Raw genomic sequence first — 13930 nt, forward strand, 5'->3', positions numbered from 1 at the left:
TCGGAATCGAAGATCGCCCTATAGGTTGTGTTCGAAATACAGTCATTTGCATTTTAAGCAGACTGTTAATGTGACAGGGAGACACAGAAGACACCTCCCACCCTATCATCTCCCCACAAAATTGTATTTAGTATGGAAAAGATTCAGAGGTGGTGGAATATTCTCTCCCCATTCTCACAAATGCACAGATACACACATGAAAGTGAGCTATGTGGGTGTTTGCTTTGGGGACAGACATTGTACCTTTTCTTTAGGTCTGGCCCTAGAGACCACGGACCAAACAGATGTTGAGTCTGATGCTGAGTCCAATTAGACAGTTATAAGTCCCATCAGAAAGTTATAAGAAAAAAAGATTGAATATAATGGCAGTGTAGAACAAAATACCTTCAACAGTTCATATATGCATGCAATCTTAAAAACAGGAACTGTTTTATTTCAAGCTAGAAGCTTTGAACTAAAAAAAAAAAAGTCTTAATGTTATCAATAACACTTCAAAAATTAGGTAAAAATATTTTAATACATCATTTACAGAGGCCTCCAAAACATGCAAAATGTTTTCATGGTCCTTCTTCTGCCTCAATAGCTAGTCCAGAACAGAAGCCATTAAAATGGGAGGAGCGCAAAGCCTTAGAAAACTCAACAGTCTAAACGTGACTTATGGAAGCAACAGGATATACTATCTTACATGTGTTCTAGAGCTAAACTCGTGCACCCAAATTCCAGAGTGTCAAATCTGTTCATGAATATGCAAACCGTTGATTAAGACTAAAACAGGAAATCAATCCAGGTTTTTCATGGTGAAGGTGGTGACTAGATGGTTCTTCTCAAGTCTAGGGTTCTATGATTTTACTTTATATTCACTAACTTTTCATATAAAGCAAATGGGCTTGATCTGATTCTCAAATATCATCCAACAAAACTTTTCAATTATCTTAAGAGCTTTGCAGAACAAGAATTGTGAATAATCCCATTGTACAACTCCTAGCTGTCTATAAATTTGGTTACACCAGAGGTCAAACTGTGGCTCTTGTTACATATTATGCACAGAATTCCCTTCACAAAAATACTGCAAGAGACTTTTGTTCCTGAACAGCAACATGAGACCAAGCCTCTTGCCTTTATTATAGCAAATAAACATGCATGTAGGTGACATTCATGTAAGAGAGCAGTAAAGGCAATTATAATGTACACTTATCAAAGCTTTCTTGAAAAAGACATCACTACAGGGAAACAGTTCTAATTCATTTGAATCTGCAAACTGAAATGAATATAATTTAAATCTAGCTGCAAGTAATAGTTAAGCTCCCAAACATGCATATACATAGCAACATCAAGTCCTAAAGTGTAACTTCTAAAATGTTTGGCTTTTCTAAATCCTAAGTACTTAGTTCATTTCATAAACAACACAAGATTGATGCTCTTCATATAGGGAAGGAAATAGAATTTAGTGATCCAGCCTTCCATGCAGCTTGCATATGGCAATGGAATGAGCTTATAAGTTACACAGTAACAGATAGAATGAGATATATTGTACAAAATGTGGATAATATCACCACCATGGAAAAGATATTTAGCAAGGATGTTGCTGATCTTCAGAAAGCATGGCTGATGACATACTGTCATAATGCATGTTTCAGGTTCATCACATAACAGACAATAGCATCTAACAACTTACCTGCCTCCTGTATTCTTCCACTGGATTGTAAACTGTCCATCCATCCACGTTAAACTTTTCTTCATTTAAAAATGCAAATAATGGCTAGAAAAGGCAAAAAATAAATAAAGTTCAGTGTGAAAGAATAGTCTACTATTATAGTACATCCTTTGATTTCTCGCAAAATAAATTTCGCCAGATTTGCTGACCACGAAATTACAACCCAAACCAAGACTTATAACAAAACAACAACAACAACAACAATAACAAAAACGGTGGAAAACTCAGATCAGACTTACGCTAACTTCTATCTTGAGTAATAGAAAGAAGCCTCAATTTTCTATGGCTATAAATCTCTCAATTGTTCTTTTAATGATGTTCCACAAAAAAATCAGATTACCAGACCAAAAAGTGCCTATCAATTTTAAACAGTATTAGCAACTGATCAGGTACAAGCCACTAAAAAGAAAGAAGGAAAGGAAGAAAAGTAAAATTCAGGAATTATTGTTAAAACGGTGCAACTGTCTCAAAAGGGAACAATGACGTGTTTGTTTTTTAAAAAGACAGGATATTAAGAAAACTCTGAGTTAACTGTTCTCTGTGAATTCTGAATCAATGCCCTGGTTTCTGTGAAATGGCAGGACTCAGACCTCTCACTTCTTCTCTATCTATACTCACCCTCAAAGTGCTGTTGATACATTTGATAGCCCCAAATACCATCCATATTCTAGTGACTAGTAAGGACCTATCACTCTCCAGCATCCCCTCTGAATTCCAGACTTGGCTATCCAAGTGTCCACTCTACCACCCCACCAGACTGCCTAAGAGGCATCTGGAGAACTCTCAACACATCCAAAGCCAAACACCCTTGGCTTCCCCTCCCCAGTCCTGCTCTTCCTACAGTCTCCCCATTTCAGTACATGACAGCCCCGTCCTTCCAGCTGATTGAGCTGAAAACCTTGGATTCATCTTTGTCACCACATGGCTACCACCCTGGTCCATGCCTCCATGATCTCTTACTTGGTTGATTACAAAAACCTAACTGCTCCCCTGCTTTCATCTTTGTACTTCTCAAATCAGGGTGACAGTGTCATAGGTCAGATCAAGTCCTTTCCTTGCCTCAAATCCTCCTGTAGCTTTCTACTTTGTGAGGAGTAAAGGTGGAAGTCCTTCCAATGGCTTATGCAGCTGTCTGCCATCTGGCCATCTCCCCCACCACATCTCTGCTCTCAGACTCACTTGCTCCATGGGAGTCACACCTGCCTCCTGTGCCACTCCCTAAAGGCACCAAGCACATGCCATTCTCAGGGCCTTTGTGGCTACTATTCCATCTGCCTGGAATTCTTTTACCTCATGGCTTCTTGTCTTACTTCTCTCACATCTCTGATCCAATAATCTTAATCAGTAAGACCTTCTCTGACACCCTACAGAAAAACATGTTACCCTCAAACAGCATTCCCTATTCCCATCTGATTTTCCCTATCGCTTATGATCATTTGCCATATTACATATGTACTTGTTCACTGTACATATATACTATCCCCTCCCCTAGAACATGGGCTCCATGAAAGTACACACTTGCTTCATTCCCAACCTTTATCCCCAGTAACTACAATGGCGCCTGGTCGGAGGGAGGCAGAACACAGGCTCGCTGACCGAATGACGACATGAAGGCCCACACAGCCCCTGTACAACCACCTTCTCTGGAGGCGCTGCGTCTGGGCACTTTTCCTCTATGTAGCTCCCTCCCCATCCATTTTCCTCTGTCATCAGACTAATCACTTTGAACACCAGTGTTCCCTCCCCTACAACACAGTGTATTTCTGGAAAAGCATCTTTCAGCAGCAACAGTTTTCTGCATGTGAATGGCAAGAAGTTTAAGGTGAAAACCGCCCAAGAACATGCTCTCCAGAATGTCTTCTCAAACTTTCCCAAGCACGCAGCACGCTCTGCAGGTCTCAACTCTGGCAGCGCTAGGCCTGAGTGCTGTTTATTCTGGATGGCTGGCATGATAAGCACGCACTGATAATGACGCTGACCTAGCTAAGCAATGCACTGAGGCTTTAACCTGACACTGAATCCACAGCAATGCTTACTTATTCCGTACCACTGGGGAAAATAAGTGATTTCTGTTAAGTTTAACTTAAAGACAGAGGGATTTGGGGTGAAAATAGCACTAAAATGTTTGGTGCACTCCTTTATCCATAAACAGAATATATGGGACATGCCTAAGCATTCTCTTGGCAATATATCATTACTGTGAACATCTGATACTGCACTGGTCAGTACTTGGCACAGGTAAACATTCAGGATTGTTGAATGATTTGAATGATGTGCTGTTAACATGGTTGTAGATGGTTTGAGACCTAAGGCTCTACTATCACTTTAGAAGAAAACCTAGAACTTGCTTTCTTGAAATAAGTTCCTGACTTCAACATGATTTTTGTTCATTTGTTTGTTTTTAGTTATTTGCATCTTTCCCATGAAGCTCAAGTGAATATGGCAGCTTTTTAAAACCAAAGAGAAAAATTCCTAAATTGAAGGCCCAGATAAAGCTTTCCTTCCAGAAAAAAATCATCATGTGTAGTAATGCTATCAGTGTTAACTTTCAAGCAGTATTTTCAACCTAAGTTACTATTTTTTAATCACTAATGTTAAAGCACCTTCTTATTTTTGCTTCCAATATTCCTATATCTTACATGAAAATCTCTAAGTTTACGAAATTGTTATCAGAAGATCAAAGTTATATGGCCTAAACAAAAATTATCTACATAACTTCCTTAATATGTTTTATAAGAGAACCTGAACAGAAGCAACATCAAATTTTTTTTGTCATTAGTATGAGACTGAGACAATGTCCCCATGGTAACCACACATCAGGTGGCCTCTCTCATGAGATCACTTCTACAATGACACTTCACATTCTGACTAATATCCAGAATGAGTCAACTAACTGGTATCCTTTAATCCGAAACATGCCTATTAGAATTGGTGACAAAAACAACTCCCAGTTTACTCTTGATGCTAAGAGCCAGGCTTGGACCCCAAATATTTCCGGACGAATTATGAATCGCACAACAGCCAAATATTTCTCCTCATGAAGTACATAGCAACATATCTAATATTGCATTGGAGCTTAGGGTAGAAGAGACTGGGTGCTTAAACCAATATTTTCACCATTCCAATAAATTAGCTTACAAACACAAAAAAACATTTTTCAAAAAGCATTACTAGGTGGTGTTTATGTGGTGTTTTTCTTTAAAAACTAAGTTTTCCATAAGCTACTTGGTTCAGCTGAAGTGAGCAGTCTGAAAGAGCCAATGCCACCATTTTCTAAACTTGAAAGTATGAGGACTTACTTTTCAGACATACTTTCTTTTTTTCTTAAAGGTTAAGAGAATATAGGCTCTCAGAGTAACATAAAGTTGGATTATTACAAAAACAAAAATAAATAACAGAACACATTCATCTGTACCTCATTATCAAAAAGTATAAAATTCCTTACAAGTGGCAACTTGTTACAGACCTAATTAAAGCTCCTATTTCAAAATTGTTAAAGCCTAAAGTGAATAGGTTATATGTCTTGAGGTTTTTAGCTGTCATTTACTTTCTCTTCCAGACAATGTATTCTTTAACACTTTATTAATGTGTTGACACTTCCAACTATTATTCTTAAATATAACCTTGGGTCAAATTTTGACCCTTAATTTGGGAACTCTAAATCACATGGAGAGAGCTGGCTCTAGAGTATTTTCCATTATAACTATCAAGCAGGGCGTCTTGTTTGCTAAATGGGTAATGATAAAGCTTACTCAATGAACATGTCCAAGTACTGATTTCATCGCCTATGGAAAATTCAAGAATGATTCGGTCCCAGTTGAGCAAAGTCTTAGGCAGAGAAGACGTTTTGCTGAGCATCACCTTTCAGTTGATGCTTCAGCAAGTCCTACATGGCTTTTTTCTAGGGCGCAGTCCTTATCTAGGGCTCTGCCTCAGAATCGGGGGTGAAGTGGGCTGCTTTTTCCAGATACTAAACCATGCCCTGTGCCCTGCCTCACCCCTACTGAACCAGAATCTCTAGGGGGTGACTTTCTACCTCCTTGGTCCTAGAAGGGCCATGTGGGATGTACCAGAACTCTCAGGAATGTAGCCTAAGGATTCTGTGTGGTCAAGCTGTTAGGGAGCTCTTTAGTTTGTTTTAGATTATTTTGAAATAATTATAGATTCACAAGAAGTAAATCTTCAGCCAGCCTCTCCAGGTGTTAACATCTTGTATAACTTTTAGCACAATATCAAAATCAGGAAACTGACAGAAAATACTCTCAAATGGCCACCCTCACCTTCCTCAAGTGAGCAAGTCACATCTTCCTTAATTTTGCTCTGTATTAGTATTTGGGCATTTCATCAATTCACAATTCACTAGATCCCTACTAGTCAGGAGATACTGTACATGGAGACTTTTTTTTTTTTTAAGCAATCATGTGCATTGTTTCCGGATTAAAAATAGCACAATGTAACATTTGAAAAATGTTAAAGGACAAACTTGAGATGAAACTCTCTGATTTCACACCAGGGATAAAAAACAGCTCTGACATAGGTAATATAACTTGTCATTTTAATTTAGCTACATTTATCATTGTAACCTCTAGGGGTAAAGACTCTGAAATGACAATAGATTTTAGCTTTCACTTAATTAGCCATTATTTTTAAATGGCACCTATATAAAGATGCACTGATTTCCTTAAAACACCTAGATTGGATTTTTTGTTTATTTAGCAGAATCTATAAATATTAAGCAACTCTTGAGTTTCCTTTGAGGATGGACAGCTGTCTGTCACTGTTATAGGCTCTCTCCAGCTCATAATCAGGGGAATAAATTGATAAACTATGAACATTTAAAAGTGTTTTCAAATGATGTTAACAGCACGCAATGGCACAATTGATGAACATGATTTTTCAGGAAGATGACTCTTAATGACCTATGTTCTCCAAATACCTAAACTTAAAACTTCAGGGAACCACTTACTAACTGCTTCTGTTTTGTTTGTTTGTTTGTTTGTTTTTGTTTTTGGAGACAGAGTCCTGGCTCTATCGCCCAGGCTGAAATGCAGTGGTGCCATCTTGGCTCACTGCAACCTCCGCCTCCTGGGTTCAAGCAATTCTCGTGCCTCAGCCTCCAGAGTAGCTGGGACTACAGGCACGCATCACCATGCCCGGCTAATTTTTTTGTATTTGAGTACAGACAGGGTTTCACCACATTGCCCAGGCTGGCCTTGAACTCCTGAGCTCAGGCAATCTACGACCCTTGGCCTTTCAAAGTGCTTGGACTACAGGCGTGAGCCACCACATCTGGCCTAACTGCTTCTTTCTGGATTAAATTTTGTAACGTTTGAACAGGAATTGAAGCTAGCTTTTTTTTTTTTTTTTTCCGAATTTGATTTCTGAAATTAAAGACACTCATCTTTTTAAAAAGCTTCCATCTACCATTTAAGGATACAGTAATGTAAAATTACCTCATTTTCATCTTTTAGATTAAACTTTAGAAACAAGACTTGTTCATGTAAGAAAAAAATGCTTTCATTAAAATTGGAGGGGAAAGTCTAAAATTTTAAAGAACCATAGGACGTACTGATATTTGGTAAAGCTTATAATTCTAACGCCCTAATGCTAGATAATGCTTTCTGTGTATTTCACACGACTTGACACAGTAAGTTCATTTATATCAGTTTTGATGCAGTTATTCCAAAAACCTGACAAAAGTTAAACAGGTCAAAAGCAGCTAGCACATAAATTACCATTTATACTTCTGTTTGCATAAACAATTCTCCTAATCCTATTTCTACTACTGACTAAATCAGTACCTCTGGGGGAAATGGCTTGATATTCCTGTGTCATCATTGTCTTCATATATAAACGCACATATTTATTTATTCAGGAAAGGACCACAAATGTACATTTGAAATGTCATTTGAAACTATTCTGGAAAAAAGAATATTCTTTACAACTTGTCCACTATTGTAATCATTTAAGGTTGAGATTTCTGAGGGTTCATAAATTGTCCCTCTTCTCACTATAGTTCTCTCTCCTGGCAATTTTGGCCACATCTATGCAAATGCTAATGACATGATGTAGATGTGATCCAGGCCTACCAAATAAAGCTCTCCCCAAGCCAGAGCTCTGGATCTATGTAGTCATCTGTCTCCCAGGTATCTCTGCCTGGCTGTCTCACAGACACTCTTAACTCAACATATCCAAAATGGAACTTGCCACCTCTTCCTCACTCCCTTCCTATAGTCCCCATCTCAACCACTGGCCCCACCATCAGTCTGGTTATCCAGGGTGGATTCTTCCCTCTCTAGCATCCCATCCTCCCTCATAACTACATTCAGTCAACCACCAAATTCTGATTTTACCATCTGAATCTTTCTCAAAAGCATCATCTGGAATCCCTGTCCACTGCCCCATTTCAAGCCCTCATCATCAAGGACTGAGGTGACTAACAAAAATCCCCAGAAATGGTCTTCCTCTCTCCTCCACTCCCGTCCCCTCTACCTACTCTGCACACACTGCAGCCCAGCAATCTTTTTGAAATGGAAATTTAATCATGCCACATTACTGCTTGAAACCATTAAATGGATCCCTTCACCTTCAGATAAAAAGCAGACGTTCTGAGTGGGGAATGTTAGGCTCTGCAACCTTTGGCCCAGCCTCCTCTGCCCCCAGTACTATCTCCTGTTGGTACCCCCACATGCACGCTGTACTCCCGGACACCAAACTGCATGTGGGTTCAGCCTGCATCTGTGCGGCCTCTTTGCATGCCCACAGACTGTTCCTTCAGTATGGCATGTCAATTTCTGCCTGACAAATGCTCCTACTCATCTTTAAGAATCTGACTCCTCTAGGAAGCCCTCCTTTGTGTTCCTGTGACATCCTGTGCACCACTCACTGTATCATATGCATCTGTTTGTTTGCATTACCCAGGAAAACAGCACTCCTTGGGAACAGGAAGTGGGTATCAGCCCTGAGCACAGCCACAATGTAGCATTCTGTAATTGCTTAAGCAACAGTAGAAAGGAAAAGAAAAAGAAGAGGAACAAGGGGAGGCTGGTTCTACCATACAGTGCAACATCTTATAAAGCTTCAATAGTTAAAAGAGCACACCTGGTGCATGAATAGAATAATTAATGCAAGACGAGAACCTCTTAGAAATAAAATCAAACACACAGAGCAATTTAGTATGAGATAAGGACAGTACTTCAAATCAGCAAACTAGTCAACAAATGATATTGCAACAGGAGGGGAAGAAAAAGTTGGATTCATATCTTATACTTTAACTCCAAATAAATTCCAAATAGATGAAATACTTAAATCTTAAGGAAGAAACCAAATTACTAGAGGAATATGAGATAATTTATTTTATTTATTTTGTTATTTTTTTTGGAGATGGAGTCTCACTCACTCTGTCGCCCCAGCTGGAGTGCAGTGGAGCAATCTCGGCTCACTACAAACTCTGCCTCCCAGGTTCAAGTGATTCTCGTGCCTCAGCCTCGCAAGTAGCTGGAATTACAGGCATGCACCACCACACCCAGCTAATTTTTGTATTTTTAGTAGAGACAGGGTTTCGCCATGTTGGCCAGGTTGGTCTTGAATCCCTGACCTCAGGTGATCTGCCTGCCTCAACTTCCCAAAGTGCTGGGATTGCAAGGCATGACACACCATACCTGGCTGAGATAATTCCTTATAAGTCTGAGTAGGGAAGATCTTCCTCATTGGGATATAAAGCCGAGAAGCTATAAAAGAAAAGTGTGCAGAAGAATTAACATGGCAGGCCTGAGGCTGCTCTCCTTAGAAAGGCCTGCTTACATGGCTGGCCCTTGCCAGACACTTGGTAATTTGGATTTCAGCAGAGTTCTCACCATTCCCCACTGGTAAGATTGGTTCACTGTGCCTAAACTGTATAAACAATGTGGTTTACACTGAACTCTTGCTTTTCTTCTGGAAGCCTGGAATTTTCCTTTGTGCTAGGCAGTGGGTGCTTACATGGTCAGCCCTAATAAACACTGTGGACACAAAGTCTCTAATGAGCTTCCCAGGTGGGCAGCATCTCATATGTGCTGCACAACTCATTGCTGGAGGAATTAAGTGCATCCTGTTTGATTCCACTGGACAAGAACTCTGGAAGCCTGTGCCTGGTTTCCTCCGAATTTCAACCCATGTGCCTTTTCTCTTTGCTGGTTGTGTTTTGCATCCTTGTGCTGTAATAAGCCATACCTGTGAGTACAATCATATGCTGAGTCCAGTGAGTCCTCTTATTGAGTCACCACACGTGGGGGTGGTTTTAGAGCCCCTCAACACACAGACTCTCAAATGCTACCAAATGAATAGAAAACAATTCTCCATAGCAAAATCCATCATAAAGTCAAAAAACATACAGGAAAAATATTAGTCACTCATATCAAACATCACTACAGCTATTACATAAAAAGTACCTACAACTAACAAGAAAAAGACCAAACATCCAAACAAAAAATAGGTAAAAGATACAGAGAATGGAGAAATGCAAATACAGATAGCTCAAACCTAAAGATATTCAATTTTACTCAAACAAGATAAATACAAAATAAAACGTAAAGCTACATTTTCACCTATTAGATTGAAAAAGATTAAAAGAGGCCGGGCGCGGTGGCTCAAGCCTGTAATCCCAGCACTTTGGGAGGCCAAGACGGGCGGATCACGAGGTCAGGAGATCGAGACCATCCTGGCTAACACGGTGAAACCCCGTCTCCACTAAAAAATACAAAAAACTAGCCGGGCGAGGTGGCGGGCGCCTGTAGTCCCAGCTACTCGGGAGGCTGAGGCAGGAGAATGGCGGGAACCCAGGAGGCGGAGCTTGCAGTGAGCCGAGATCGCACCACTCCAGTCCGGGCAACAGAGCGAGACTCTGCCTCAAAAAAAAAAAAAAAAAGAAAAAAAAAAAAGAAAAAAGAAAAAGATTAAGAGATCAGAAAACATACTGGGTTGTTATGGTAAGCAGAATAAAGACCTCCCAGTCGGGGCTTGGGCTCACGCCTGTAATCCCAGCATGTTGGGAGGCCAAGGAGGGCAGATCACTTGAGGTCAGGGGTTCAAGACCAGCCTGGCCAACATGGCAAAACCCCACCTCTACTAAAAATACAAAAATTAGCCAGGTGTGGTGGCCCATGCCTGTAATCTCAGCTACTCGGGAGGCTGAGGCACGAAAATCGCTTGAACCTGGGAGGTGGAGGTTGCAGTGAGCTGAGATTGTGCCACTGCACTCCAGCCTGGGCAACAGAGCAAGACTCTGTTTAAAAAAATAAGAAGAAGAAGAATATCTTCCCAAAGATGTCTATGTCCTAATAATCCCTCAAACCTGTGTTACGTTACCATACATGGCAATGAGGATTTAAGGTAGCACACGGAATGAAGATCGTAGGGTGGAGAAGCACATTCACTGGGCGACGTCTATCGGTGGATGGAAATAGGTACATAAGAGTGTATATAGCTCTCTACCATTAGTGTTAAGGGGGAAGGAATGTGAATCAGTTAAGTGTATAGGCCTAAACTATCACTGGGTGGAGAGGCAATAAACTGAAACCTTGGTTGTCTATGAGGAGGGAAATGAGGTGGCTGAAGTGTGCTGGGAGGGAGATATTTTTTCTGTATACCCTTTTACAGTTCCTGAATTGTCAATCATGAACATATATTATCTATTTACAACTTAAAAAGTAAATACTTATTGAATAAATGCTCTTTCTAAAAAGCAGAATATTCTCATTGATGTCTTGGTTGCTACTGATTCCGATTAATTCGCTCTATTTACATTAGTATATCCACTCGATAAACATTTACTGAGGCTCTACTATGAACAAGGTATGAAGTGGAGAAAAAGGCAAGGAAGACACAGCCTCTGTCCTTAAGGAGTTGGAAGTTATCCAAAGGAGAGAGATGAGGAGGGCACACAGAGACGAAAGCAGCAAGTGCCACAGGTGGGAGAGAGAAAGTACTATGAGGCCCAGAGAATGCCCACATTACTTCTTGACAGGTGGGGCTTGGAGGGACGTTGTTGGTATCTGAACTACCCTGCAAGGATAAGACAACTCCGGACACGACAACAATAAAAAGGCACAAACGGTAGCCAAACTCAGAGAATACATGGCCACTGGTGAACACCTCAGTCTACACTCACTCCACTAAGTGAAGACGGTAACAAAAAATGGAGAGAGGTGGGCCACACTGTGAAAGAGAGAGAGGTCTGCCTGCACACCGACAGAGAGGGAGGAACCAGCTGAAGTTTGGGGGCAAGGGTAGGAGACAGAATAGAACTAGAAAGACCTCCAAACAATGTTCCAACAGTTTAGAAGAGAGGAGATGAAGATATAAACTAAGTCAGGCTGGGGAGGCAGAATCCCCTGGATTTAGTACATGCTACGAAACAGGGGTCAGGTATGGTGGCTCATGCATGCCCTGTAGTCCCAGCACTTTAGGGGGCAGAGACAGTAGGACTTCTTGAAGCCAAGAGTTTGAGACCAGCCTGGGCAACACAGTGAGACACCATCTAAAAGAAAAGAAAAATAAATCAGCCAGGTGTAGAGTCATGGACCTGTGGTCCCAGCTACTGAGGAAGCTGAGGTGGGAGGATTGCTTGAGTCCAGGAGGTCAAGGCTGCGGTGAGCTGTGATCGCACCACTGCACTCCATCCTGGGTGGCACAGCAAGACCCCGTCTAAAAAAACAAAAAAGAAAAAAAAGAAAAGAAAACAAGAAAAGGAAGAAATGAAAACCTCTGATGGCCTTGATTTCGAATGTTCAAATGTGAATGAACAAGAGGATGATGATATCATTAGGAATAACTGGGAACACAGACGAGTGGGTTTCTGGGGCATATGAGAGTCATTTTAAACAGACCTTCGGTGTTGCTTGAAGTTCTGTAACAGCTGCGGGGAAACATAAAGCTATAGATTTGGAAGCCATGCTTCTTAGAAAGGCAATGTTCCTGGACATGAGTTTGCCCAGGGCATAATTCAGAGCAAGGACAGACTTTTGTAGAAAACCCATGTCTAGATGGTAGAAGGATGCAGAGGAGCCAGAAAAGAAGTGAGAGGCAGAGAATTTCGATCTCAGAAGCTATGGGGAAAGTTAGGTTTCAAAAAAAAGAGGGAGAGATATCTGCAAATGTGATGGTCTATATGCCATAATGGGACTTCTGATGAAAACACCTAAAAATGCTGGATATAACTGAGACTTTTTTTACTCAGAAGCCAAAAACTAACTGCAAACAGGAATGCAGACAGCAAGAGGAACACACCGGCTTTCACTTTTAGGCCACTTCCAGAACTGGTTTTCCTGGCCTCTTGGGGCACAGGAGATAGGGCCTGAAGACCTGGCCCACCCAAAATGAGGAGTCAAATTAGAAACCTCCCAAGTGCTCTACTCAGGGGAAGGATGAATGGGAAAGGACCACCTGGGGACTTCAAGCGAACCTTCCTGTCTAGATTATTGGTGCTGAGCAAGGGAGGAAACAAATCCCTACCACCATCCTCCACTAGAAATTTGTCATCACAAGTCAGCCCTTAAGTAGTATGTGGACCAAACTCACAAAACTTAGATGGTTCCCAAAACATCCAACCTGAGAATTTAATTCATAAGCGTCCCAAACCAGTTGTGCTTCAAGATGCCTGGCAGAAAGAAACACAAATCTTCTCTTGGTAAAACTGCCTTCAGTCATAGCCTCAGAGTATTCTCACAGATAAAGTTCCAAGGAATAGGAATTTGCAGGCAATAATCACAAGACACACCCACATCAGACACGAAGTGCCATGAGCCAGCAAACACACACACCTGTGGTAGAAAAAGGCCACACAGACTCCAGGTATTGTAATCATCAGATGCATATTATAAATTATATTTAATGTGCTTCCAGAAGTCAAAAAGAGGATAAGAAATCTGAGCACAGAAGAAGAGATTATAAATAATGGCCAAACAAATCTGAAAAACAATCAAATAGAACTTTTATAATTAAAAAAACATAACAATGGAAATTTTAGCAAACAAAAACTCAGATCAGGCACAGCTGAAATAGAAGATAAAACTGAAGAAATTACCCAGCTTACATCTCAGGAGAGACAAAGGAAAGTTCCATCCATCAGTATTCTTTAGATTTTATACATATTTTATAAATATCCTCTTGTATCTACTCAATATTTTAAAAGCACCACTTTGAAAGGAAGGGGTGGGATAGTTGAGAGTCAAACGATAG

At 40.6% G+C, this 13930-nt stretch overlaps 1 protein-coding gene across 2 annotated transcripts in view; it reads right to left on the reverse strand.

The window, feature by feature from the left end:
* The window catches only part of MTM1 (myotubularin 1), a 98820-nt gene that overhangs the window by 31024 nt on the left and 53866 nt on the right, over positions 1–13930 (reverse strand). For both annotated transcript variants that reach the window (XM_011974579.1, XM_011974580.1), the window contains one exon: positions 1676–1759. In XM_011974579.1, the coding sequence (XP_011829969.1) occupies positions 1676–1759 (84 nt within the window). The remainder of the gene's footprint in view (positions 1–1675; positions 1760–13930) is intronic.

This window comes from Mandrillus leucophaeus, unplaced genomic scaffold, assembly GCF_000951045.1.
Source record: "Mandrillus leucophaeus isolate KB7577 unplaced genomic scaffold, Mleu.le_1.0 Scaffold1469, whole genome shotgun sequence".
Lineage (NCBI taxonomy): Eukaryota > Metazoa > Chordata > Mammalia > Primates > Cercopithecidae > Mandrillus > Mandrillus leucophaeus.